General features: G+C 51.1%; 2 protein-coding genes, 1 long non-coding RNA gene and 2 other non-coding genes across 23 annotated transcripts in view; 2 read left to right on the top strand and 3 right to left on the bottom strand.

Moving 5' to 3' along the window:
• LOC101925788 (uncharacterized) overlaps positions 1 to 27809 on the bottom strand; it is a 110774-nt gene that overhangs the window by 82363 nt on the left and 602 nt on the right. For 3 of the 11 annotated variants that reach the window (XR_012426205.1, XR_010582025.2, XR_010582027.2), the window contains exons 2-5: positions 27554 to 27779; positions 27110 to 27208; positions 24818 to 24932; positions 23160 to 23456 (exon numbers count right to left, since the gene is read on the bottom strand). This is a non-coding gene — a long non-coding RNA (uncharacterized lncRNA). Of the gene's footprint in view, positions 1 to 1537; positions 1871 to 5856; positions 5930 to 6276; positions 6473 to 8899; positions 9019 to 21636; positions 23457 to 24817; positions 24933 to 27109; positions 27209 to 27553; positions 27780 to 27809 lie in introns of those variants that run through there. The other 8 variants (XR_012426206.1, XR_006693360.3, XR_010582029.2 and 5 more) reach the window with 8 other exon arrangements.
• On the top strand, positions 309 to 21266 carry ST6GALNAC2 (ST6 N-acetylgalactosaminide alpha-2,6-sialyltransferase 2). Of its 9 annotated transcripts, XR_010582020.1 has the most exons (11): positions 309 to 646; positions 7278 to 7338; positions 12103 to 12277; positions 13272 to 13440; positions 13856 to 13994; positions 15981 to 16084; positions 17855 to 17938; positions 19132 to 19231; positions 20094 to 20212; positions 20365 to 20539; positions 20646 to 21266. XR_010582020.1 is itself a non-coding variant. In XM_065532035.1 (10 exons), exons 1-9 carry the CDS (start codon positions 522 to 524, stop codon positions 20530 to 20532), a joined length of 1125 nt encoding a protein of 374 aa, XP_065388107.1. In that variant the 5' UTR covers positions 309 to 521; the 3' UTR covers positions 20533 to 20539; positions 20646 to 21266. The 9 variants fall into 9 exon arrangements, 4 of the variants coding, with proteins under 4 accessions (XP_065388107.1, XP_005585130.2, XP_005585131.2 ...); XM_065532035.1 differs by lacking the exon at positions 20094 to 20212; XM_005585073.4 differs by having other exon boundaries at positions 20365 to 21266.
• Positions 17000 to 17859, top strand: LOC123569555 (testis-specific serine/proline-rich protein). The gene has a single exon (XM_045376605.2). The coding sequence runs from the start codon at positions 17000 to 17002 to the stop codon at positions 17852 to 17854; it is 855 nt and encodes a 284-aa protein (XP_045232540.2). The 3' UTR covers positions 17855 to 17859.
• On the bottom strand, positions 24510 to 24581 carry LOC123569610 (small nucleolar RNA R38). Its single transcript, XR_006693425.1, has one exon. It is a non-coding gene; the product is annotated as a small nucleolar RNA R38 (small nucleolar RNA).
• LOC123569609 (small nucleolar RNA R38) lies at positions 27285 to 27362 on the bottom strand. The gene has a single exon (XR_006693424.2). It is a non-coding gene; the product is annotated as a small nucleolar RNA R38 (small nucleolar RNA).

Genomic DNA, 27809 nt, shown 5'->3' with positions numbered 1-27809 from the left:
AGGGTCCTTTGGAGTGCGCCGGGCAGATCTCCCGGCCGCCGCCCACCCAACACGGAGTCTGGAAGTCGAGTGCCTGGCCCGGAGAGAGCAGAGCGCAGCCAGCGCGGCAGGTGGTGGTGTCTACCCGCACCTAGCCAAACCCGGACCGCGCGAGGAAAGCGCCCTGACCAAGCCGAGACTGGCGGCCTCCCGGGGCTGGGCGCTGGAGAGAGCGCAGTTGCAGGAGTGGCCGCTGCCGAAGTCCCCGGGCAGGGGGCAGGGCCAGAGGATTGCACGTTCCGGGTGCCGGGGCGACACTCTCGCCCCAGGGGACTCGCCGCCCAGCCCCCGAGGGTGCAGGAGCGTCTGGCCGCTCACCTGGGGCTGAGAGGGAGCTGCCGGGCGGGGAGGTGCCGCAGGCACCAGGCGGGCAGGGCGGGGCAGGACAGGACGGCCGCCTCCGCAAGTGCCACCCGGCCCACCCGGGCCTCTCCCTTCTGCCCGGGACGTCGGCGGCCGGGGCGCTCGCGGGCCGGGGCTATATGGGGCTCCCGCGCGGGCCGTTCTTCTGGCTGCTGCTGCTGCTCACGGCTGCCTGCTCGGGGCTTCTCTTTGCTCTGTACTTCTCGGCGGTGCAGCGGTACCCGGGGCCCGCGGCCAGAGCCAGGTAGGGGCTGCCGCGCGCAGAGCGGGAGGGCGTGGGGGCGACCAGGGCGCGGGGAGGGCGCCCAGCCCAGGGCTCCCCGGCGGCCCGCAGTCCTCAGCCCAACCTCCGCGTCGACCCTTCTGGGGCAGCTCTCAGCAAGAACTCGGGCCGCGGCCCTTTATCGCCAGAACCCCCTCCCAGCCTTAACCTCGTGCTGCCCGGACCCCGCGGCCTTTGCCTGGGTCCAAGGAAGACCTCGCCCCTGCACGCTTGTTGGTGAAGTCCTCCCCCGCATGATGAGTACACTTTCTATTGTAGAAATCTACCCCGACGCAGATAAAAACTTCCTTTTTTGTCGGGAACTCTCCCTCGGTAACGTCAGATACTGCTTTTTGGGCAGGGACCCAAGTCTCCGGTTTCCAACTTCGTGGGGACCCTCGGCCCGGCCGCGGCCAGTCGCCTTTCCCGCCCGCTGCAGTCTCTGCCCGCCTCGCGCCCGCTCCCTTCTCCCCGGCCTCTACTCTCGGTATCTAAGAGGCGGGCGCCGGGGGGAACAAGGGGCGACTTCTGGCTCCATCCGCGCTCTCCCCTTGGCGCCTGCTGCGCTGCACTCCCTCCTCCTCCCTGGGCACTTTCCTCTCCTGGGTGCCCCACGAGGAGAACCTGGGAGCCGGCCTCTAGCAGGTGGTGGTTCCAGTGTCTGAAGAAGCCGCAAAACGATTTCGCTTAGCCTAAAAAAAGCGGACCAAGCCGTGGGAAGTCTGGGTTTGGGAGGAGGGAAGGGGCCAGCAGCCTCAGGGAGAGGCCTGCAGCCCCAGCCTTTCCCTTTCTAGCGCTTTTCCATCTGTGCACTCCCCACCAACCTTGCTGGGGGCCTAACGGGATGAAAACAAAGTAAGTATCTGGTCTCCACAGATGCAGTCAAAGGACACACCAAAAGTCGCAGAAGAATGTGAAACAGCTTGCCAGTGATTAGGAGTCCAGCGCTCTTAGAACAAAGGGTGTTCTAGCGGCTCCACCTGAAGTTCCTACATCTCCTTGTAGTCAGAATTGCGTAATGAGGGTACGAAACCTGACAAGGACTGAAGGCATTAAGAAAGAGGATCTTGGCACCCCATGGCGACTTACGCCTGTAGTCCCAGCACTCTGGGAGGCCGAGGTGGGAGGATTGCTTGAGGCCAGGAATTCGAGGCTGTGAGCTGTGATTGCATTACTGCCTTCCAGCCTGGGCGACAGAGCGAGACCCTGTCTCAAAAGAAAAGGAATCCTTGTCACTTGTATGTAAAGATGTTTAAAACACAAAGTATCTCAATGCATATACATGTTTGATATGAGCCTGACCAACATGGCGAAACCCCATCTCTACCAAAAATACAAAAATTATCTGGGCATGGTGATGCATGCCTGTGCTTCCATCTATTTGGGGAACTGACCGAGAGGATCCCTTGAGCCCAGGAGGTCGAGGCTGCAGTGAGCTGTGATCGCACCACTGCACTCCAACCTGGGCAATACAGGGAGGTCCTGTCTCAAAAAAAAATAATAATAATAAGTTCAAGGTGATGGAAACGCTAATTAGCTGGTTTGCTTATTACACATCGCATACACGTAATGAAATACCACACTGTGGCAGGGCGTGGTAGCTCACGCCTGTAATCTCAGCACTTTGGGAGGCCGAGGCGGGTGGATCACGAGGTCAGGAGATGGAGACCATCCTGGCTAACACGGTGAAATCCCATCTCTACTAAAAAACACAAAAAATTAAAAGGCGTGGTGGTGGGCGCCTGTAATCCCAGCTACTGTTGAGGCTGGGGCAGGAGAATGGCGTGAACCCGGGAGGCGGAGCTTGCAGCGAGCCGAGATGGGGCCACTGCACTCCTGCCTGGGCGACAGAGCAAGACTCTGTCTCCAAAAAAAAAAAAAATCACACTGTACCCTGTACATATGCACAAGTATGTGCCAATTAAAAATAATTTTATAAAAAGGAAGAGACCTCATCTAGCAGCTCAGCCCCACTCTGCATGTGACATCCTGCCCCACCAACACCAAGGCCCTTGGGCTGCTCTGGACCACTGCCTATGGGGTAGCCCTGCTCCACAAGGAGCAGAAAAAAAAAAAAAAGGTCTTCACCAAACGTGGTTCCTCGACCTTGGACTTCTCAGCCTCCATAACTGTAAGAAATGAATTCCTTTTCTTATAAAAATAATCTTTTGGGGACAGTCTCAATCTGTCACCCAGGCTGGAGTTCAATGGGTCTGTCTTGGCTCACTGTAACCTCCACCTCCTGAGCTAAAATGATTCTCCCACCTCAGCCTCCTGAGTAATACATTTTTTTTTTAAACACAAAATTATTTCAAGGTATCTAATACAACTTTAAGTATGAAGTTTACTATACTTCTATTATAATGCAACAATGTTTTTTTGTTTTGTTTTTAAGAAAAGATCTTTCCTCTTTTCAAAATGTAGTATGACTCAAGCACCTGGCCCTTTCCTGCTGTTTCACTATATTTGCACTGTAGCTTAAACCCCAGTGCGAGGCAGGTCAGGACTCAGCCTTGCTGTGAGAGGTGGATATTTAGTCTGGGAGAGAGTGGGAGGTGGATGGCATTCTGGGCAGAGCCAGCAGGCCACATGAGCTTCCCCAGCTAGGGACTGCAAATGGACATCCTGGCTACAGGGGACAGTCCAGGAAGATGGGCAGCTGGGACAGGTTCTACAGAGCCCAAGGAGGGGGCTCTTTAGTGCAGATTAGAATGGAGCCCAGTCTGGGAATTTCCTCATGGCAGAATCTGGATCAGTGGGTCCCACACATGGGGATTTCTATTAAATGTTGTTGTTGTTGTTTAATAGAAGAGACAGTGAGCATCAACATAAGGCTGCCAGTTACTATCCATTGTCAACGCTGTTTTTAAAAGGAGAACATTCTAGGGCTAAGTATTAAGAATATGAAGGCCGGGTATGGTGGCTCATGCCTGTAATCCTAGCACTTTGGGGGGCCGAGGCAGACAGATTGCTTGAGCCCAGGAGTTTGAGACCAGCCTGAGCAACATGGCAAAACCCTGTTTCTACTAAAAATACCAACAACAACAAAAAAATAGCCAGGCATGGTGACTTATGCCTGTGGCCTCAGCTACTTGGGGGGCTGAGATGGGACGATTAGCCCAGGAGGTTGAGGCTGCAGTGAGCCAAGATCTTGCTGCTGCACTCCAGTCTGAGTGACAAAGTGAGATCCTGTCTTTAAAAAAAAAAAAAAAAAAAAAAAAAGGCCAGGTGCAGTGACTCATGCCTGTAATCCCAATACTCCGGGAGGCTGAGGCGGGCGGATCACAAGGTGAAGAGATCAAGACCATCCTGGCCAACATGGTGAAATTCGTCTCTACTAAAAATACAAAACTTAGCTGGGTGTGGTGGCATGCACCTGTAGTCCCAGCTACTTGGGAGGCTGAGGCAGGAGAATCGCTTGAACCCAGGAGGTGGAGGTTGCAGTGGGCCGAAGTGTACCACTGTACTACTCCAGCCTAGTGACAGAGACAGACTCCGTCAAAAAAAAAAAAGTATATGATCTAAATTGTGAGTAGAATTAGCGTTCTGAAAAACGCAGCACATGGTCCGCGTATCTCCTCAGTCTGGTTAAACCTCCCAGAAGGGCATGTGCAGGCTGGCCCCCTTCCTACGCCCTCCCACGTGCCCCAGGCACTTGGATTCCTGAGAGGGAGGGGCTGGAAGGATCGGTGGGAGCGTGTCTGGGAGAAGTTGCTGAGCACTAGGGATGCTCTGAAGTTGCACCAGGCCTCCCTGAGGATAGGGAGTTCAGGGCAGCAAAACTGAACTTGGACATTCCCCATCACCTCCCTTGCAGCTCTACCCGCCCCCACCCGCCCCCACCGGCCCCCACCTCTCCACGTCTCAACTCCACCCTCTTCCGCAGCTCCTCTGTCAGGCTTTCCAGCCTGGCTGCACAGCAGAATCACCTGGTTAGGGTGGGAGGGTAGGGATTAGACTCACCAATGCCCGCCCCCCACTCCAGAACAATCAGATCAGAATCTCAGGAGTCAGGGCTGAACAATGGGGTTTTTCAAACCTCCCTGGGGGGTTTCATAGGCAACTAGTCTGAGCACCACTGTCCTAGTTCCTTCTCAGAGGGGGTCAGATTGTGCTCATGAGCAGGAACTATGGGATTATGTGGGCGGACAGGTGGACAGTCCAAGGGGGCAAGAGAGGGATGGGGGAAAGAATCAACCCTGCTCTTTCTGTGCCATCCCTCCAGGGTTTTATAGGAAACCTGGAAACCAAAGGGAGGCCAGATCCCGGGTTCCCTTGTGGCTCAGCCACCTCAGCACCTAGAAGCAGGCAACAAGAGACCTTTGTTTCTCTTGCAAGCTGCCAACTCAGTGTCCCCTGCACCTGCTCCCTGTGGCTGCTGGGGTGAAGGGAGGGGTCTGAGAGAAGCCTGGCCACCCTTTGGAAAGGGTAAGGACCCCTGTTCCTTCCTTCATGTTTTCCTTCTGCTCTGATTCAGGGGCCACCTAGTGCCTGGGAATTGGGCATTGGGAGGGGACAGGAACACTACCCCCTTACTGCCCTCTAGAAGGGACACTTATAATAGAGGCTGACACAGCAAGATCCTTTCTCTTCCTCCTTTAGGAGGTAATAATAGCTAACATTTCGAGGACACTTTTTTCTTTTTGAGATGGAGTTTCGCTCTTTCACCCAGACTGGAGTGCAGTGGTGCAATCTCTGCACACCGCGACCCCCACCTTCCGGTTTCAAGTGATTCTCCTGCCTCAGCTTCCCGAGTAGCTGGGATTACAGGCATGTGCCAACACGCCTGGCTAATTTTTGCATTTTTAGTAGAGATGGGGTTTCACCATGTTGGCCAGGTTGGTCTCAAACTCCTGACCTCGTGATCCGCCCGCCTCAGCCTCCCAAAGTACTGGGATTATAGGAGTGAGCCACCGTGCCTGGCCACCTAGAGGACACTTTTTATATGTGCTAACATACACTCTGTTTGAATCCTCCTAACAATCCAAGGAGCTCAATATGATTATCCCTATTGTATAGATGCAGAGACTGAGGTTCTGAGAAGTTCAGCAACTGCCCAAGATCACACAGCAGCCAAGTGGTGGAGTCAGGTTGCAAACCCAGGAAGTGAGGTTTCAGAGCTGTCTTAGTCTGTTTTGTGCTGCTATCACAGAACACCTGAGTTGGATCATTTACAAAAAACAGAGATTTACCTCTTATGGTTCTGGAGGCTGCGAAGTCCCAGGTCATGGGGTCTGTGTCTGGAGAGGGCCTTCTTGCTGCATCCTCATAGATGGAAGGCAGAAAGGCAAGAGAGCACGTATGCTCCAGAGAAGAGAGGCTGGATTCATCCTTGTATCAGGAATCCACTCCCACAATAACTAACCCAACTCTTGCAATAACCAAATTAATCCATTCAGGAAGGCAGAGCCCAAGTGACCTAATCACCCCTTAAAGTTCTCACCTCTCAACACTGTTGCATTGGGGATTAAGTTTCCAACACATAAACTTTGAGGGACTCATTCAAACCATAGCAAGAGCCATAACCTTAACCAGGATTGTACTTCAGGGTTGGTGGGCATGACCCACACAAAGGTGAACGGAGGCCCAGTCATCTCAGACCTAATGCCTACCTCTGGGGCCCTGTCAGGGAGATCCTTCAGATGGTCACAGTTCCAGGTGGCTGGCAATCTTCTTTATTTTCATATATTTTAAACCACCATCTCACTGTTCTATAAACTCCACATTTCTGCCAGTTGCTGAGGGATGTCTTGATCTCTGAGTTTACACAGTGAAGTAAACCTAAGAAAGTGACAGTATCCTGTGTGCCTAAAGAGAAAAGACATGGCAAGAATAAGAGCACAGAGCTGGGCGCAGTGGCTCACGCCTGTAATCCCAGCACTTTGGGAGGCCACGGTGAGCAGATCACCTGAAGTAGGGAGTTGGAGACCAGCCTGACCAATATGGAGAAACCCCATCCCTACTAAAAATACAAAACTAGCTGGGCATGGTGGCGCATGCCTGTAATCCCAGCTACTCAGGAGGCTGAGGCAGGAGAATCACTTGAACCCGGGAGGCGGAGGTTGCAGTGAGCCAAGGTTGTGCCACTGCACTCCAGCCTGGGTGACAAGAGCGAAACTCCATCTCAAACAAACAAACAACAACAACAACAAAAAGAATAAGAGTACAGAAGTGAAAAAATCAAAATAACAAACAGGCTTTTTTTTTTTTTTTTTTTTTTTTTTTTTGAGAGACGGTCTCACTGTCACCTAGGCTACAGTACAGTGGCACAATTATGTTCACCGCAGCCTTGACCCCTGGTCTCAAACAATCTTCTTGCCTCAACTTCCTGAGTAGCTAGGACTACAGGTGCCTGCCACCATGCCCAGCTAATTTTTTTAATTTTGTAGACATGAGATCTCGCTATGTTGCCCAGGTTGGTCTCCAACCCCTGGTCCCAAGTGATCCTCCCGCCTCAGTCTCCCAAAGCACTGGGATTACAGGTGTGAGCCACCACGATAGGCACAGACAAACTTTGTCTGCCCCTAGAGCTAAGGGAGTCAGTCAGTCCAAAAGCTTCCAAGGGGTAGGTCAGAGCTGCTGACCCCTGCTTTTTTTCTACTTTTTCCCCCAGGGACACCACATCATTTCAAGCAGTCTTGCAACCCAAGGCATCGAATTCTTGGACAGGAAAGGTACAGTGATCGACTACCCTGTGGCAGTTTTGAGCACCCTCAGATTAGTGGGGAGGAGGGAAGAAGAGCGAACAAGAACATTCTCATGAGATTGCTGGGCAGGAGCTCTTCGGAACGCCCTAAGTTACGAGCTGAGCATCCATCCCTTCAGGGCCACTCAGACCTGACTAATAGGGTTTCTTGTGGCCCAACAGCAGGGAAAGATGAATAAATATATACTCATGGGGTGTAGCCAGCTGAAGAGTTCTTTGGAGTCTTAAGATTGTATCTTAAATAGTCCTGTGAATTTTATATTCTACTCCTCAAAATATCTACTTCGTATAAAAGTCACATTTAAACTGCTCACCCTGGAGCAAACTCCAAGCTCTGGAAAGATGCCCTTGCTTGCCCAGAAGGTTTGAGAAGCTTCAGGGCCCTGCCTCATAACTGTAAGTAACAGACAGCGTTGATTTGGGGACTTTACCTGTGTTCTCTCACTGAAGCCTCATAGCAACCCTAGAATGTGGCCCTTACAAATGAGCAAAATGAGGCACCAAGAAGTTAAGTACCCTGCTTAGGTAGTAAGAGGTAGTCCTGGGGTTTGAGCCTCTTGTCTAGAACCTGGCTCAGAACCATTGTGCAATACAGCCTCCCCCACCCCACCCCACTCCACCCCACCCTGGCTCCATGTGCTGCCGTTAATCAGGATGATGACTGTGTTGTTCTGGATTAATACAGGCTTAAGAGGTGTTTTCCATGCCCAAGAGACTAAACTGGGACATGTTGACTGGGGCCTCAGGGAGAAAGATTTCACTGCATGCTAGAGCTTAGTGACAGCCAAGTTGTTCAGAGACACAGCAAGTAGCCCTGGGCAGGTGATGGGGGCCCTGTCTTAAGAACAGAGGCCGCTGGACGCAGTGGCTCACACCTGTAATCCCAGCATTTTGGGAGGCCGAGGCGGGCGGATTGCCTGAGTTCAGGAGTTCGAGACCAGCCTGGGCAACACAGTGAAACCCCGTCTCTACTAAAATACAAAAAATTAGCCGGGCATGGCAGCGGGCACCTATAATCCTAGCTACTTGAGAGGCTGAGGCAGGAGAGTTGCTTGAACCCGCGAGGTAGAGGTTGCAGTGAGCCAAGATCGTGCCACTGCACTCCACCTGGGAGACAGAGTGAGACTCCGTCTCCAAAATAAACAAATAAATAAATAAATAAATACAGAGGCCAGTGGATACTTGACTGGCAGGTTGAAGAGAGACCTCCAGCACCTTAGGAGTGCTTGGACCAGGTCATCTTCAAGCTTCCTGAAGTCTTTTCTGCCTTGACCCTTGAGCTGTTTGATGCTAACTGACATACGTCCCCACCTGGTCTAAAACAAAGGGTTTGAGGTGGCTTTTGGACACATATTAGAAGGCAAAAATGGCTAGGTGCAGTGGCTCACGCCTGTAATATCAGCACTTTGGGAGGCCAAGGTGGGTGGATCACCTGAGGTCAGGTGTTTGAGACCAGCTTGGTCAACAAGGTGAAATCCCATCTCTACTAAAAATATAAAAATTAGCCAGGCATGGTGGTGGACACTTACAATCCTAGCTACTAGGGAGGCTGAAGCAGGAGAATTGCTTGAACCTGGGAGGTGGATGTTGCAGTGAGCCGAGATCGCTCCACTGCACTCCAGTCTGGGCAACAGAGCAACACTCTTGTCTAAAAAACAAAAAAAAAGGGCACAAACATAAAATACAATAAAATGAGGAAATGAGGGAAGGAGAAGAAGTAAAGAAATGAAAATAAGACAATGTAAAATAAGCGCAGGAAAAAATGTGTCACAAAGTGGGAGACATGTCATATATCTAGCTCTGAGCTTCCTGGTGGTCAGAGCTAAGGAGGAAACTTTGACACCACATCCATGGGATAAACGCAAGCCAGCTGTCAGTTCTGCTATAATGCTTACTTTGAAATTGTTAATTTGGTCCAGGCACAGTGGCTCACGCCTGTAATCCCAGCACTTTGGGAGGCCGAGGTGGGTGGATCACCTGAGATCAGGAGTGTGAGACCAGTCTGGTCAACATAGTGAAACCTCATCTCTACTAAAAATACAAAAAATTAGCCAGGCGTGGTGGCAGGCACCTGTAATCCCAGCTACTTGGGAGGCTAAGGCAGGAGAATTGCTTGAACCCAGGAGATGGAGGTTGCAGTGAGATGAGATCACACCATTGTACTCCAGCCTGGGCAACAAGAGCGAAACTCTGTCTCAAAAAAAAAAAAAATAAGAAAAGAAAAAGAAATTGTTAGTTTGTTCCAACAAGATTGACATATTAGGGGCCGGACCCGGTGGCTCACGCCTGTAATCCCAGCACTTTGGGAGGCCGAGGAGGGCAGATCACAAGGTCAGGAGATTGAGACCATCCTGGCTAACACGGTGAAACCCCGCCTCTACTAAAAATACAAAAAGTTAGCTAGGCGTGGTGGCAGGCACTTGTAATCCCAGCTACTCGGGAGGCTGAGGCAGGAGAATGGCGTGAACCCGGGAGGCGGAGCTTGCAGTGAGCCAAGATAGCGCCACTGCACTCCAGCCTGGGTGACAGAGTGAGACTCTGTCTCAAAAAAAAAAAAAAAAAAAGAAATGACATATTAGGAAACAATCTGAGCATCACATAAATTTTGCATTTTCTTTTTTTTTTTCTTGAGATGGAGTTTCGTTCTTGTTGCCCAGGCTACTGTAGCCATCTTGGTTCACTGCAGCCTCCACCTCCCAGGTTCAAGTGATTCTCGTGCCTCAGCCTCCCAAGTAGCTGGAATTACAAGCATGTGCCACCACGCCAGGCTAATTTTGTATTTTTAGCACAGATGGGGTTTCACCACGTTGCTCAGGCTGGTCTCAAATCCCTGAACATAGGTGGATCCACCCGCCTCTGCTTCCCAAAGTGCTGGGATTATAGGCATAAGCCACTGTGCCCAGCCTGGATTTTCTTTTGAGTGATTTTGTCAGTGAAAACTCTAGATTAACATAGAAACCACACCCAACTCAGCAGAGCCACGCAAGAATACACAAAAAGTATTTTTTTGTGTATGCGCACCTGAGATCTCCATCAGCTTCACTGAGTGTGTTATGAGTTCACCTGCCCTAGTGAGCCTGGTGGCACAATTCCCTCCGATTTCAGACAACCTTCTTTCCACCATTTCACAATATCACACAAACTGCCCCCTTCCGACACCCACTTCCACTCCCACTTCCACATCCATCTCAAGTATTCCTTAACCATGGGACATCCATAAAACTGTGCTTCTTTCTTTCTTCGATTTGTATCTTTGGTTTTATGCATTCCTGACAGCTTTTCAGTGTTATGTCACTCATCCCATTTTCTCATAAGTCCATGGTTTTTCGTTTTGCCATTGTTGTTGTTTTGTTTTTGAGATGGGGTCTCACTCTGTTGTCCAGGCTGGAGTGCAGTCTCAATAGCTCACTGCAGCATCAATCTCCCAGGCTCAAGCAATCCTTCCACCTCAGCTTCCCAAGTAGCTGGGACCACAGGCCTGGGCCACCATGCCTGGCTAATTAAAAAAATTTTTTTTGCAGACATGGGGTCTTGTTATGTTATGGAAACTCCTGGCCTCAAGTTATCCTCCCGCCTTGACCTCCCAAAGTGCTGGCATTACAGGGGTGAGCCCCCATGCCCGGCTGCCCCATGGTCATGGTTGCATAGCTTTGCACAGCATGGTGATATTCAGCCACTCACAAGTTGCATTATAGCAGAAATTACTGTACAGCTATTTCCTGCTTTGCCCTTTGATCAAACCAATGGCTTAACAAAGAGCCCCATTCAGGAGTAATAGAAGGCCTGCCCAGGCCGTGACTGTGTGTGATTCTGACCTTGTGAGATCATGGGCAGACAAGGCTGGGGCCTGTTTCCTGACCTCACCCTCCCTCAAGGCCCACAAGTACAGAGGTGCTGTGTTCCTTCCCTGTAGCTGCTGGAACAAATGATCACAGCCTGGGGGGCTTCAATCCACAGAACTTGAATCGTCACAGTTCTGGAGCCCAGAAGCCCAGAATCAAGGTGCTGGCAGGGCCACGCTGCCTCTGAAGGCTGGAAGAGAGCTTCTCCTGCCTTTCCCCAGCTCTGGCAGCTCCACGTCCTCTTTGGTTTGTGGCGCATCGCACAGATCTCTGCTTCATCATCACTTGGCCTCCTTATAAGGAGGCTAGTTAGGGCCCGACCTCACCCTATATGACCTTCTCTTAACTAACTCCATCTCCAAAGACCCTAGATCCAACTAAGGTCACATTCCAAGGCTCTGGGTAATGAATTTTGGGGGGACACTTCTACGCCCTAAAGGCACCACTGGAAAGAAAGACCACGGATCTTCCTGGCAGCCTGTTCACTCGCAAATCACACAGCAAGTACCAGCAGGGTTAGGGTTTACATCCAGGTGATGGCCTCAGCCCAGCCCAGGCTGAAACTCCTCCACCAAAGGGCAGGCAGGTCAGACCCACGCATCAGAAAATGCCCCAGAGTTCGCTCAAGCGTGAGGTGAAGGAGTATGAGGCCAGAGCCATCAGGCCAAGGGGACGTGGCCTCTGGGAGAAGAGCTAGGCAGGCTAAATCCAGAAAGTTCCCAGACCCCCTAGAAGCCAGCTCAGTTCAAAAATGCAAGGATGGCCCTGATCTGGAGGGGACAGGGCAGGCCTTCCCTCACAACTCCCAACTACCCTGCAGGGTCTGCGGGGAGTCCCACCCACCCCAGCCCCCACCTAACAAGGCTCAGCCCCCACCTTCTCACCCACAGGGCCAGGCCTGCCGACACCTGCTTCACCTGGCCATTCAGCGGCACCCCCACTTCCGTGGCCTGTTCAATTTCTCTGTTCCAGTGCTGCTGTGGGGGGAACTCTTCACCCCAGAGCTCTGGGACCGCCTGAGCCAACACAAAGCCCCGTATGGCTGGCGGGGGCTCTCTTACCAAGGTAATCCAGGCCCACTGTCTCTCACCTGCCTTCTCTCAGCTTCCTGCTCTTGGCCCTGAGGTAGGCCAGGCCTCCCTACCCTCATAGCACTGGTGATACAGGGCCTCTCTGTCCCCCTCTCCTCCCAGAAGCCCCAGCTATGCAACTCCTGCCTCACCTCCCTCCTCCGTCCAAGCACCCAGGGGTCAGTGAGAGGCCTGGGGCTGCCCCCGCCAGCAGCCCTCACCGACCTGGGGCCTCCCTGGCAAGAAAGGCTGCAGCGTCCAATGGTGGCCGAGGAAAGAGGCTGTGGGGCCTCAAACCACCTCACTCACGGTTGCTGCTGCAGGAACTCCCACACTGCAGGCCCAGAGCCCCCTTTACATTACACTTGCACCCAAACCCCCACTGGCCTCCGATTCTTTTCTTTTGCAATATACAGTCTTTTTTATTTTTGAGACAAGTCTCGCTCTGTCATTCAGGTTGGAGTGCAATGGCACAATCTTGGCTCATTGCAATCTCCACCTCCCGGGTTCAAGTGATCCTTGCATCTCAGCCTCCCAAGTAGCTGGGATTACAGGCATGCCCACCACACCTGGCTAATTTTTGTATTTTTAGTAGAGTCAGGGTTTCACCATGTTGCCCAGGCTGGTCTCGAACTCCTGGCCTCAAGTGATCTGCCCGCCTCACCCTCCCAAAGTTCTGGGATTACAGGCATCAGCCACCATGCCCGGCCCAGTCTTTTTAAAGCTCTGAGCCCACTTCTCTAGGAATAGTCTTAAGAGGATAAGTTATTCGGGTTAAGACAAGTGAAGGCCGCCAAGCCCCCTCTTCCACTGTCAGCTTTTCTGTTCTCCCCCGCCCAGACATCTCCTTCCCCTCCCGCCCTCTGTGCTTCTTGGGAGGAGCTGGGGTCAGGCCTCAGGGGACATGGGGCACCAGAACCAGCCTAGGGAAGGCCCCAGGTGCCCCGATGCCAGCCCTTCTTATGGCTGCTCCCCATCTGCACCCACAGCCATCGCCTCCACCCTGAGCCTTCTGAACAGCTCAGAGAACGCCAAGCTGTTCGCTCCGCCCAGGGACTCCCCTCCAAAGTGTATCCGGTGTGCTGTGGTGGGCAACGGAGGCATTCTGAATGGGTCCCGCCAGGGTCCCAACATCGATGCCCATGACTATGTGTTCAGGTATGAGGGGCACGGGCTGGGGAGGGGCGGGAGGGAGAGTTGCCCGGAGGGTGGGGGGGTCTCCCCCAGGGGCAGTGGGCTATGGCAGCAGTGACCTGGGCAGCTCAGCAGTTGTGACGGGCACATGGACATGGACAAGGCAAACACAAACAGTAGGCCCTGAGGACAGAGCATGGGTGCCCGTGCAGGGGACCCGGGAGGAAGCAGCCGCCAGGGCCACCTCTACCTACTCACAGGGCATCACCCCTTGAGGTCTGGAGGAGTGGGATTCTGGCTGACAAGTGGGCACTGGTACTGCCGTGGGCAGGAGTGGTCGTAGAGGCTGGGGGGACAGGCCAGGCAGAGCCGTGGAGATGGAAGCAGAGCAGACGGCCTGGTGTAACCACAGACACTGACAGGCTTCTGTGCCGACCAGACTCAATGGAGCTGTGATCAAAGGCTTCGAGCGCGATGTGGGCACCAAGACTTCCTTCTATGGTTTCACTGTGAACACGATGAAGAATTCCCTTGTCTCCTACTGGAACCTGGGCTTCACCTCCGTGCCACAAGGACAGGTGAGGCCTCTGGCAGGCATGCCATTATAGTTAACAATGGCATCATTGTTCCTGGAGTCCCCTCAGTGGGGGGCCACGGGGCTCACACACCCTGGTCCAGTGGGTGCAGAGGTTGTGCTAGGACTCTGGATACACAAGATGGCCACTGAAGATGAGGGGGGATCTGGTCCCGGACTCCCTGCGGATTCAGGCGGCACAGGACTCCTCTGCAGCATGGGACATGAATGGCTAGCATTTACCGAATGCTTACGACTTGCCAGGCACTTTACAGAGACCGTGCAACCCATGGTTTCACTGGTGAGGGAATAAAAGCCTGGCACCTTTCATTCAGTGAGTCAGCGGTAGGGTCAGGATTTGAACCCAGAGTACCCCCCACCTTGAGAGTTGGCATTCTTTGGGGAGCTCAGCCTGTCCTAGCGATTCCCAGGGGAAGGGGATTTATGGAGTTCCTCCTCTGTTTCTAGCATGTTACAGGGCACACACACGGTCACCACAGCAGCCCTCAGTGGGACCCTTGTCCCCATTTCCAGATGACAAAGCAGAGACGCTGAGAGTTCAGGAACGTGTCCAAGGTCACCCAGCTGGAACCATCTAGATCTAGGCCCCTCTGACCCGAGCCCTGGCGTTGTTTCCATTTCCCCACATTGGCCCCTGGAAGAATGTGGTGTGGCCTCTCGAAATCTCACAATAGCCCTGTATAGGAAACTGAGGGTCAGAGACACTGAGGGACATGCACCAGGTGGCAGCCAGTGCGTTGGGAGCCAGCATCTGGCCCTACCTGCCGGCCTCCAGGTTCCTCCACCCACACCCAGGGGCCGTAACTCAAAGCTTCCCTCCTCAGGTGCTGTGGGTGCCACGTGCAGGGTTAGGGGGATCCTAGGAAAAGGGAATCTGCAGTGCTGAAGGAAGCTGAGCTGGGTTTCTAGAAGCTTCTTCCCCTGACCAGGGGCTTAAGGAGTGTCCTACCATAGTGTCTACGCCATACTGAGTCCTCACACTAGAACCTCTCTTCTGTGAAGTGGAACAAAATGGAGCAGCTTTAGACTTTTTGTTTTTGTTTTTGCTTTGAGACGGAGTCTCCCTCTGTCACCCAGGCTGGAGTGCAATGGTATGATCTCAGCTCACTGCAACCTCTGGCTCCTGGGTTCAAGTGATTCTCCTGCCTCAGCCTCTCAACAAGCTGAGATTACAGGCACGCATCACCATGCCTGGCTAATTTTTATATTTTTAGTGGAGACGGGGTTTCACCATGTTGGCCAGGCTGGTCTTGAACTCCTGACCTCACATGATCTGTCCGCCTCGGCCTCCCCAAATTGTTGGGATCATAGGCGTGAGCCACCGTGCCCGGCCTCAGTTTTGGTGTAGCCACAGTACACGTATGAGTTATCTATTACTGTGTAACAGATGACCTCAAAACTTGGTGACTTTAAACAACAAACATCTTGTGGTTTCAATGGGTCAGGAATTTGGGGGGAGCTTAGTGAAAGGTTTTGGCTCAGGTGACGGAGATGATGGGCTGCATCGTCTGAGAGACCCAAAAGCTTGACTGGGGCTGACATCAAGGCGGCGTCTCACAGGCCCTTGCCACTTGGGGCCCCCTGTAGGCTGAGTGTCCTCACGACATGGCAGCTAACTTCATCCAGAGTGAGTGATCTGAGAACGTAAAGGAAGCCACAGCACCTTTTATGACCTAGTCTCTAAGCCACGCACCATCACTTTCCTTTTTATCAGAAAAGGCCTGTGTATGCGTCCCTAAGTCCAGCCCATACTCTAGGGGAAGGCAATTGGGTGCCACCTCCTGAAGGAGCATTAGAGGATTTGCAGGCCTACATTGAAACCAGTACCGTACCTCTGGGTGGGAATGAAAGTTATTTAAGGGAAATTCTCCGGTCGGCTCAGCAGGCAAGGTTGGGTGGAGGGCTGTCCACACGGAGGAGCTAAGCATGGCCTGGTTCCCCTCTGGGCTCATTGTCTCTATTCTGACAGGACCTGCAGTATATCTTCATCCCCTCAGGCATCCGCGACTATGTGATGCTGAGATCAGCCATTCTGGGCGTGCCTGTCCCTGAGGGCCTAGATAAAGGGGACAGGTGAGCAGCCAGGCCATGGTGGTGTGGGGCGTGGTGGAGGGGCAGGGGCGCTATGGTTGTCTCCCTTTTGCTCCCAGGGCCCATCATGGGGTAAGAGGAGGTGGGTGAAGGGCAGCAAGAAAATCCCTAAGAATTCAATCATCCCCAATTATTCACGTAACTCGGCACTGGGAAATTCTACTTTCCGTCCACCCCCGGAAAGCCCAGGTGACCCTCCGGGTTCCCAGTAGCCCTCTGGGGTGGTGGGCTCGGGGCGGGAGAGGCAGCTTTTCTGAATGGGACGAGCAGGTCTGGCTCCTCGGCTTCAGGCTGTGCTCTCCCTGCCCAGCCCGGCTGCCCCTGGCAGCTCCAGGTCACAAACTGGGCAGGGTCTGCCGTCCCACTGAGCACACTGTGCTGGAAGCCAGTCGGGGCCAGTCTGTGCCCCTCCTCCTGGTGGGCATCCGTCCCAGGGTCATGCCTGTGACACGGGAGAGCAGACTCAAGGCCCAGCATCCTGAGAGGCGGAAACAATGGGCCCTTTGTCTTCTTTCCCACCTTCCTGCACAGCAGGCCTGGGTCCAGCTCTCTTGAGCCACCACCTGACCCTCATCTGAACCTCCTCCCGGGGGTTCTGAGATAATTTCTTGTCCCTGAGATCAGGTCCCTAAAAATCAACACCACTGCTGTGGCCCAGACAACCAGCCCTATCTCTGGGGTCTCCCTGAGGACATCTCGCCCACCCCCACAGAGCGGCTTTACAGGTGGTCCTTACGGGTTAAGGGCTCTAAAGCCAGGCCCACCCCGCCCCCCGCCCTGGTGATTACCCAACAATTGCTTCCACTGCTGGTCTGAGCTGGGCTTTGTGACACGCTGGGCTTGGGCTCTTGGGGCTGCCTCAGAGACATCGGGTGGACCTAAGCCTCCCCAACACCAATGAGCTCCCCTTCCCACACCCCTAATCCGTCCCCTACCCAGTCTCCCTCCCAGTCCCGTTCCAATAGCATTGTCACCCCTCCAGGCCAGCAGCCTCACGAGAGCTCAGCCCCTTCCCCCACTCGGGGCTCTTCCTCCCGGCCCCCCTCCCACCCTCCCACCCCAAGTGCCTCACAGCCCTCTTCCCGGACTTCCTCCCTGAACCCCAGTCCTCAGGTCCAACACGTGCCCCGCGGGGCCGCCCAATCCCCCACCCCACCCACCTCCAAATCTCCCTCCCAGTCTGGTTTCAAATCCCTCTCTCGAAACCCTTCCCTAACCCCCACTGTGCCCCCCAAGTCCTTCTACAGCCCTGCCCCCTCATCTTCCTATATCGGACCAATTCAGAACATCCCATCCTATATCACCCCCTATGTGCCCCGCTTTCTGAAGGAGCCCCCCTTTTTCCAGCCCCCCACAGCACCACTTCCCCAAAACCCATGCTTTGCCTGTCCCTCTCCCTGCCCTGCCCGGAAGCCCCCACCCCCTCCTGACTCGCTCTACTTACCTCTCCTTCCCCCGCCCCCCCACCACCCCCAGTTTCACTGTCCCTTCCCAACTCCCCCCGGTCTGTTCATGCCCCCCTCCTCTCTCTCCTACACCCCACCCGTGGAGGTCCTGGTGAGCGGGAAGCCACATGTGGTCCCCACCGTGCTGCCTGCCACCTTCTACACCCCCTTCTCCCGCTACTACTCCCAGCCCCGCTCCTACCGCTCAGGGTACCGCGGCTACTCTGGCACCCTGACCCTCCCCTCCATCTCCCCCTTGCAATACGACGGCTCTGGGCGCTCTGTCCACTTCTATCATGGGTCCTAGGCCGCACACTTATTTTGGACCAGAAGCTTCTGCCAGTAAATTCAAGCTGCTACATCCGGACCTCATCAGCTACCTGACAAAAAGGTACGGAGTGGGGTGCCTGAAGAACAGCGTCCCTTTCCTTCCCGCTTTTACATACCCACCCTACATCCAGGCAGAGCCCTCCCACGAGCCCCACGCACTGACCAATAACCAGAGCTCCAATGTCCCGAGTGCTGTGTGCGAAGCACTGTCACTTCATTTACTGTTTTATTTAGCACCTTGATAGAGGGAGTGTGATATATGTCAGTCCCCAGGAAATGGACAGGAAGCTCAGGATAACTCAAGGTGTATTTACTAGGAACTGTTCACAAAGGCAGACTGGGAATTGGGGGCCATAACGTGCACAGCAGCACTGGGGCCGTCAGCAGCAGGCCATCAGAATCTTCAGGCCCAAACACACCGACACAAGGTGCGGGGAGGGACCCAGGCAACAGCCTCCACCCCTCCCCTCCCTTCCCTCCCTCCTGCCAGGAGTTCTCAATATGGATGTGCATATGGCCCTCGTCCAGGGTTGTTGAAAGGGTGGTGGGGGCAAGTGCCATCAGTGGGTAGAGGCCAGGGATGCTGCTGAACGTCCCCGTTTAGCAACAAAGAAGCACCTGGCCCCAAACATCAACAGCACTGAGACTGAGAAACCCTGCTGTGGACCAGAGGCTCGAATCCCAGGGCAGGGAGCTGTTGGAGAGGGGTGAGTGAATCTAGGGAGGTAAATGAAGCCCCTCCAACTAGTCCCATGCTACAGAGGAAGACAGGCTCAGAGAAGTCAGGTGATCGGCCTGGCACAGCTTGATGTCAACTCAGGCCTGAGGGCAGAGCCGGTGGTCACACCCCGGCCTCACTCTTGGACTGTGTGGGTCCAGTCACAGGGTCTGAGCTCCCTGTCCCTCACACGGGATTTCTACTTAATCAATATGTGGGGTAGAGAGAAACCGCAGTCTCAGGCTAAATTAACAGGCCACCTATGCCCTTGGCAGTGTGGTTACTTAGTAGCTTGGGGTGAAAACAGGCTGTTGCCGAAAGGGGGAAGGATTTCACCTGTGGTTCCTCTTTCTCACCCCCCATCTTACCTAAGGTCTCAAAGATCTTTGCATTTAGTCCGCTTGGACCAAATAAAGAACTGATAGGAGTAAAAGGCCCTGAGTTTTTGAAGTTTTCCCACCTATCTGAATGTGTAGTTGTGAAGTGTGATGATACAACCATCAAGCTAGTGAGCTGAAACGTCTTTTTGCTTCCAGGTTCTTGAAATCAAAGTTGATTAACACCAATTTTGGAGACCTATATATGCCTAGTACCGGGGCTCTCATGCTGCTGACAGCTTTGCATACTTGTGACCAGGTAAGAGGCCTTCTCTTCCAGAAGCCCATGCCGGCAGAACATAGAACAGAACCCTGCAGGATCCCCTGATACCCCTTACCCTCGGACCTGGGACTCTTGGCCTCTGTTCACGGAATCCCCAGCTCCAATAGTGCTGCCGGTGCTGCCCACTTCCTTGCCCACCACCCAGGGCCCTTTGAAGGGCAGGCAGGTCCTGGACCAGCCTTGCCTTGGCTCCTGACATCTTCCCCAGGCTTCCTTCTTTCGCTCTTCTCCAAGGCAGCCACTCAATATGGTATTTAAGGCTCAAATCATCAAACTGCCCTTGTGAAAGCCAATCTCCTCAACACACTGGGCTGAATAAGGACATTCTTTTATGGGGACATCCCAGAGCGGGGGTGGGGCAGTAGGTTTAGCCTCCCACACACAAACACACAAATACTTGGAAAGCACCTAAGAGTCATTCCTGATGGGATGTGGCCCATGTGAACCTCGTGGAGGCAGGGGGCCAAGCAGCAGCTTTCAAGGAGAGGCCATGGCCCATGTTAAGCTGCTACGGAGAGCTGGAGGCCAAACGCCACTCCATGTCTCAGGCCTGTATCTTTTCCCTCTTTTTTCTTTTTTGAGACAGGGTCTCAACTCTGTTGCTCAGGCTTAAGTGCAGTGGTGTAATGATCCCCAAGTAGCTGGGATCACAGGCAGGTACCGCCACGTCCGGCTCATTTTTTTTTTTTTTTTTAACTTTTTGTAGAGACGGGGTCTCACCATGTTCCCCAGGCTGGTCTCAAACTTCCAAGCTCAAGTGATCCTCCCACCTCAGCTTCCCAGCATTGGGATTACAGGCATGAGCCACCATACCGGGCCTTTTCCTATTTTAATGCAGGAGTGTCTTGACTGCAGTCCCCAATTAGGATGGGGAGAGAGTAGTAATGGGCTTTTGCATCCACCCTCCAGTTCCAAACCCAGCTCTGGCAATCACCAGCTATGCGACGTGGGGACACAGTGAGTCACCCCTGAATCCATCTCGCCACTTGCTAAGTGGGAATAAGCCCTAGACCATTATCCTCACCTCAGCAGGCGGACACCTTTCTAAACTTATGTCACTTCACACTAGATGCTCAACAAATACTAATCCAATGACTATCCTTGCCCAGGTCAGTGCCTATGGATTCATCACAAGCAACTACTGGAAATTTTCCGACCACTATTTCGAAAGAAAAATGAAGCCATTGATATTCTATGCAAACCACGATCTGTCCCTGGAAGCTGCCCTGTGGAGAGACCTACACAACGCTGGCATCCTTCGGCTGTACCAGCGCTGATCCCAAGGCACTGAACCCTTTGCTTCTTCAAGACTTGCGGCCCTGATCCTCTCAAGTGGCCAAAAGCTTTTTTTCTTAACTTTTCAATCTTCACCTTCCTTTCTTTCCAACAGAGGGCACTGGGGTGAATTCACGACTATCATCGAGGTCTGTTCAATCCAGGACACCCCAGCTTGTCCTTGGCTCATCCAAGAAAACTCCTCTATGCATCTAAAACAACACATCTCAATCTTGGCCAAGGGAAAATGGACTGCTTTGCTGGATTTGCACTGAGCAACTTTAGGAAATGTCGGTGGAGTGTTCACCAAGATCAAACAGCAGTACAGGTGAAAGGCAAACACACAAGCTCCAGCCCAAATCCTCCTGGTGGCGCATCCTACCCCAGAGGCTAAAGTGATTCAAGGACTCCAGGACACCTCTTAAGAGCCTTTCTAAGAACATGATAGGCTTACTTCTGCTCCATAATAAAGTGGGAGAAAAAAGAATGTAACTTAAGACTAGATAACTGTGTACGTGATGGACCATTTTCTTTTTTTTGGCTGGGTCGAGAAATCATATAAAATGCAGGGTGTTCAGCATGGAGATCACTCTCAGAACACTGGGAGGGTCTGGCACTCGATGGGGGTTAGTTGCTTGGCAGCCTGCCTGCCACCGAGGGAAGTCCCATTAGAGACGTATCCCCACCTTGTCACCAACAGGATGATGTTACCAGGTAATAAACCCTCATCCTTGTATCTTGGCTTCGGTAAATTTGAACTTAGCTGACGGTAGTTTCCTAATTTTATTTTAAGTGGCTTTAAAGAAGTCTCATCCAAGTTATCACACAGCACTTAACCCAGCCCTGGGATTTACTGTCTTGATGAGTAAATGGCTCTGCACAGTCTGAGATGCTTCAGTGTGCAAGGCAGCAGCGGGGGGAAGGTCTTCACAGGGACAGCTGGCAAGAGACTTCCCGAGGCACATCAATCATGTTGGTCAATTTAGGGCATGGTCTGGTTCTGTAGCTTTGAAAGGCTGATTCTATTAGCACACTTTACAAGAGGGATGGGGATTAACTCAGTCACCAGAAACGAAATACCCCTTCAGAAATTCAGAGACCTCTGATGAACAGAACAGACGTTTGGGCTTTAATTGCTAAAGCAGCTACCTACTTGGGGAAACCATGGCATTCTGCTGCCTGGACAGCAGGAATTAAGATTTCAGAGTTGCTGGCACCAGAACAGAGCCTCTCAGCTCGCTTCACCTTGGCAACCTTAAACAGTGCCTCTTTGGTCTCCATGATAGCAGTATGTTCCTTTGGATAGAATACTTAGTTTGGAAAGAATGTAGTCAAATGTGGGATATGTAAGCACCCCTCAACGGTCACAATCCATCCTAGTATCTTATATAGTGATTTTTTTTTTTTAATTTATTGGACTTATGGTTCCTCGTGGCTGGGAAGGCCTCACGATCACGGCGGAAGGTGAAAGCCACGTCTCACATGGCAGCAGATAAGAGGAAAAAAAGGTAGTGATCTTTTAGCAAAAAACCTGAGACTGGTAGTGGGCTTGGAGCCAGAGGATCGCTTGAGTCCAGGAGTTCGAGACCAGCCAGGGTAACAAACTGAGACCCCCAACTTTAAAATTAAAAAAGAAAAAATAGCTGGGTGTGGTGGCTCACACCTATAATCCTAGCACCTGGGGAGGCCAAGGCGGGTGGATTGCCTGAGCTCAGAAGTTCAAGACCAACCTGGGCAACATGGTTGAAACCCTGTCTCTACTAAAACATAAAAAATTAGCCAGGTGTGGTGGCATGCACCTGTAGTCTCAGTTACTCCGGAGGCTGAGGCACAAGAATTGCTTGAACCTGGGAGGTAGAGGTTGCAGAGATCATGCCACTGCACTCTCAGCCTGGGCGACAGAGCAAGACTGTCTCAAAAACAAAAAACAAACAAAAAAAATTTGTCTCAAAAAAATGAAAAAAATTTAAATTTAAATTAAAAAAAAAAAAAAAAAGCTGGGCGTGGTGGCTCATGCCTGTAATCTCAGCACTTTGGGAGGCTGAGGCAGGCAGATCACGAGGTCAGGAGATAGAGACCATCCTGGCCAACATGGTGAAATCCCGTCTCTACTAAAGAAGGTACGCGCCTGTAGTCTCAGCACTCAGGAGGCTGAGCCAAGAGAATTGCTTGAACCTGAGAGGCGGAGGCTGCAGTGAGCTGAGATTACTTACTACTGCACTCCAGCCTGGTGACAGAGTGGAACTCCATTTCAAAAAATAAATAAAATAAACTAAAATAAAAAAGAGCAAAAATATAAAATGTAAAAAAAAAAAAAAAAAAAAAAAAGGAAAAAGGAACCTGATAGCCTTGGTGAGTCAACACTGGATATCTTCCGACCATTATTTGAAACAAAAAAGGAAACCACTGATATTCTATGCAAAGACCTGTTCCTGGAAGCCACTCTGTGGAGACACCAGGAGAACTTTTCTCAGTCCTTCATTGATTTGAAGTAAAAGTGCTAAAGCAATGTTTGTGGGTGGCAACCCATTAGCAGATCACAAAATCAATGTAGTGGGTAACTGAAAAAGAGAAAACACAAGATAGTATCCTGTGTAACTGGGGTTAAGCGTTACTCTCTGAAACTCACGGCATCGGTTTCCTCTTAGGCTCTTCCAACACAGTATAATCACGTTCATTTCAGTTTACAATCCTTGCAGTCCCATCGAATTGTGAGATTATACCCAGGTCATCCACAGTGGAGGTCTGAAAATGTTCTTAGTTGTACTCTAATTTCACTAACTGCCAAAAGCTTTTCCAGAATAATCTCAGTCACTTCATTCCTTTAAAGATGAAGCCCGAAGAAGGCATGGCGATTACTTTAGAGGAACAATTAGCAGCAGAGGCAGGGCTGTGCTGATCCCATCTGGCATGGCTAGTAGCTAACCTATAAAACAGGAGAATAATTTGAAGTAACAGCCAAGGAAGTGACTCAAAACTGAATGCTATGTAACAACTAATTTGGGAGAAAAAGGCAGTCAGTCTAAGAGCACTCATTCTCACCACCAGCAGGCATGTGTGCGTTGGGGGAGCATAACGGGTCACTATCACATCATTTTGGTGCAGGCTGGTGGGGATCCAGGATGACTCATTTTAAGGAGACAGTACCTCTGAGGGAGCAGTTGCTGGTAAGAGGCCAGTAAACAACTCTGGATATAAACATTTCAAGTCAAATCTTATGGTTTATTTGAGTTCTATAGCCAAGTCCACTCAGCAGACAATAACCACTTGATAAGCTGCCCTTTTCACTGTTTTACTTGCAGGCTGTAAACTACTGGGGCCAGTTTTTAGGCTCATTAAATCTAACCCAGAATACAGCTTCTTTGGTGTCAGCAAAAACACAACCTTAAATACAAAGAGTTTGCACACACCTCCCATTTCAACAGAAAAGAAAGGCAATCTGTGTGCACTTCAAGCCTGGCATTCAAATGGGAACAAAGCCGGGCACCCCACCCTCCAGCACCACTTGGCTTCTTTCTTGCTCACACACCAGTCCTGACATTCAGACAGGATCTAAGCTACAAACTCAGGAGACCTCCCTGGCGTCCTTAACAAAGCACATAGAAACCAAACAGCAGTGGTTTCCCCTAAATGTCAGGACCCTGGAGCAGAGGCAAGGTCAGAGTCGTCAAGCATGCTCACTGCCACAAGCTGGCATACATCCTACATTCCACTCTGTTTCTAAGAGCACATTCATTTTCTTGAAATAAGTAACAAACACTTTCATTCCACAATAAGGGCATAAATCAAATCCTGGCTGCTTGTGCATTTCCGCCACCTCATACAGCCTGTACCCTCAGAGCCATAATCAAGGGACTAGAGAAAGCAGGGCAACCACACACTTGCTTTTCACGTTTTAGAGGAATGATGCTCTAGACTGGGCTCTCAGCAGGATATGCTGAGGGGAAAAAAGGGGGGAAAAAAACATGGAGCCAAACCCTTAAGCCTCAGAATAGATGATTTCCCTCAGTCCAGATTTTCAGACAGGGATAACTAACCATCATAGGCTTGTGGGACTTCTTAGGGATATGAAAGATGTAAAAACAAAGCTTACAAACAGGAAAGCAATCATTTCACTTGTTTCCAGCAAAGCAGTTCAGTTTTGTCTCTTATTGCGGATACCTAGCAACAAAACGCCACCAAAGTCTCCCTGCCCCTTGGCATCCATTGCTTTAAGTCCAGAGCAGGGGAAGCAAAAAAGATTACCACTCCCCCAAACCAAGCCTGTTTACCAGTTCGTCTACTTACATGCATTAAAGACATGGCAATTTGGGTCCGGGTCCAGGTCCCGGTTCAGGGCAGCTGCCACAATGTGGCTACTAGAGGATCCTTTTCCGGCCTCGGAAACTGACGCTCACTGCACCTGGGAAGAAGAGAAATTAAGAAAAAAAACTACTTAAGAAGATACACGCAGAGTAACTCTCAAGCAGCTTAAAATTTCTGTAAGGCAAACTTGGGAAACTGAGATTCAGATATTCAAAGTCCACACTGAAAGGCCTTTCTTTGCCTTCAGACAGGGATAACTTGACATCATCATGGACTCAGCTCCCCTCAACCTGCTGGCCCATGGCACTAACAGCCACAGCACATGCAAACTATTTTTTTATCAAATTGTTCACTTCCCTCACGCAAACTCTGCAGAGCAAGCATGTGACTTTCAGTTTTGTTTTGTTGTTTTTCTTGAAACAGTTTCACTCTTGTTGCCCAGGCTGGAGTGCAATGACCCAATCTCAGTTCACTGCAACCTCTACCTCCTGGGTTCAAGTGATTCTCCTGCCTCAGCCTCCCAAGTAAGCTGGGATTATAAGCATGCGCCACCACGCCAGGCCAATTTTGTATTTTTAGTAGAGATGGGGTTTCTCCATGTTGGTCAGGCTGGTCTTGAACGCCCGACCTCAGGTGATCGACTTGCCTCGGCCTCCCAAAGTGCTGGGATTACAAGTGTCAGCCACCGCACCCTCCAGGCTTTCAGTTTTTTAAGACAGAGGATTAGAGGTTTGCCCAAGAGCTACTTAAAAATAGCCAGCACTACAATCTCACTATAATAAAATCCTTGCACTAAAAACAGATCAGATCATCTAATTCAAGCTTGTCTAACCCACAGCCTGCATGTGGCTCAGGACGGCTTTGAATGCAGCCCAACACAAATTTGTAAACTTTCTTACAACATCATGAGATTTTTTTTTTAGCCCATCAGCCATCATTAGTGTTAGTATATTTTATGTGTGGCCCAAGACAATTCTTCCAATGTGGCACAGGGAAGCCAAAAGATGACACCCCTGATCTAGTTACTACCCATTTGCTCTTGGACTGGCCACATGATTCCCAGACTCCACCCCAGAGCCATTCTCACCCATGCCTGGAGCTGAGGCCCAGGAATGTGTATATTTTAACACTTTGTAGGTGGTTCTGATGTAATAGTCAGGTTTTGAAATCACTAACCCTGTTTCACAGATGAAGAAATAAGACTCTGGTGAGAAAACAGGCTGAGACTAAAGCCCAGATCTAGTTAGCCTAATGTGTGGTATACAGGAGTTTCTCAACCTCAGCTCTACTGACATACTGGGTGGATCAATTATTCCTCATGCAGGCTGTCGTGTGCATTGTAGGATATTTATTTATTTATTTACAGTTTCGCTCTTGTCACCCAGACTGGAGTACAATGGTGCGATCTCAGCTCACTGCAAATTCTGCCTCCTAGGTTCAAGAGATTCTCCTGCCTTAGTCTCCTGAGTAGCTGGGATTATAGGTGCCCACCACCACACCCAGCTAATTTTTGTATTTTTAGTAGAGACAATGTTTCACCATGTTTGCCAGGCTGGTCTCGAACTCCTGACCTCAGGTAATCCACCCACCTCGGCGTCCCAAAGTGCTGGAATTACAGGCATGAGATAAATATCCAGGCCCGGCCAGGATATTTATTAATAGCAGCATTCACCGGAGGCCAGGAACACCATCCCTCCCCAGTTGAGAACTGCCAGTCTAACTCAGTAACTGCTTGTATCACTTTGGGCAAGAGAACTCTCTAAGCCTCACTTTTACTGACTTAACAGCAGAGTGGGGGAAAAAATTTACCTCACATGGGGTTGATATTAGAAATACTATTTATGGCCGGGCGCGGTGGCTCACGCCTGTAATCCCAGCACTTTGTGAGGCTGAGGCAGGCAGATCACCTGAGGTCGGGAGTTCGAGACCAGCCTGACCAACATGGAGAAATTCCCCAGCTACTTGGGAGGCTGAGGCAGGAGACTAGCTTGAACCCGGGAGGCAGAGGTTACTCTGAGTCAGGATTGCACCATCGCACTCCAGCCTGGGCAACAAGAGCAAAACTCTATTTCAAAACAAACAAACAAACAAACAAACAAAAAATACTCTTTGTGAGAGTGCTTGGCAAGGACCCTAGCAAAAGGAATTCCATACTACTTCCATTATCTGGGCAAACATAACCCTGGAAGACCAACACATCCCCAAAACTAACAAACCAATACTTAAAGGGGACCATAAGCATACTCAAGTCTATGAAAGAATTTAAAATCTCACCATTTAAAGAAACTTCATCATGAAGATCCTTACACTCAACACCTTAAGGTGATGGGTTTTCACATGACTGTTTCCAAGGCCACAGCCAACACCTTTAATCTAAAAGAGAAGGATAACAGGCTTCATTCTAACAGAAACCACCTTAAGGTTTATTCTCCAGATCTGTATTAAACGGCTGAGCCTCAGCGAGTCACACCTCCTCACAAAAGATACCATTTCAGACAGGGATAACTTTAGATCATCCTCAGCTCAGACAATAACAAAGATGCCTAAATCCCAGCAATCCAAAATTCATTTGCCACGTCTCTTTCCATCCCTGCATGCCCTAACAAGGATCCACGTTGGTTACAGTGACATCTAGTGGCCCCAAATTACACGGGCACAGACCCTACTCATTTTTATCATTAAAATAATTAGTATTCTGAATTCTGAGTAACTTCTTACCATAGCTGGCTTGTATGTCAACATGTATTCTCACACTTGAACTTCAGAATAAAGCAGGACGTGAATGTATGTGATAGCACCATCTGTGCTTTCTCATTTTTGGTGACCACTCAGGCCTTGCCTGAACCCATTCTTACTCATGTTAGGGCTCCATCCATTACTCTGCTCCTTCAACCTGGAGCTCTGCTTTTCACCGTCTCTGCAGATGCCAAAGAAAGAAAGGCCTCTGGGGAAGGAAAAAAGGCTCGTTGTTAAA

Source organism: Macaca fascicularis, chromosome 16 (genome assembly GCF_037993035.2).
Source record: "Macaca fascicularis isolate 582-1 chromosome 16, T2T-MFA8v1.1".
Lineage (NCBI taxonomy): Eukaryota > Metazoa > Chordata > Mammalia > Primates > Cercopithecidae > Macaca > Macaca fascicularis.
This window is presented reverse-complemented; position numbering and strand designations above follow the sequence as displayed.

Excerpts from the sequence above, each read along its gene's own strand:
- ST6GALNAC2 (XM_005585073.4), top strand. The coding sequence starts at position 522 with ATGGGGCTCCCGCGCGGGCCGTTCTTCTGGCTGCTGCTGCTGCTCACG. Across the intron at positions 12,278-13,271 it reads GCGGGGGCTCTCTTACCAAG|CCATCGCCTCCACCCTGAGC; the intron begins GTAATCCAGGCC and ends CTGCACCCACAG. Across the intron at positions 16,085-17,854 it reads GGCCTAGATAAAGGGGACAG|GCCGCACACTTATTTTGGAC; the intron begins GTGAGCAGCCAG and ends CATGGGTCCTAG.
- LOC123569555 (XM_045376605.2), top strand. The coding sequence starts at position 17,000 with ATGAGCTCCCCTTCCCACACCCCTAATCCGTCCCCTACCCAGTCTCCC.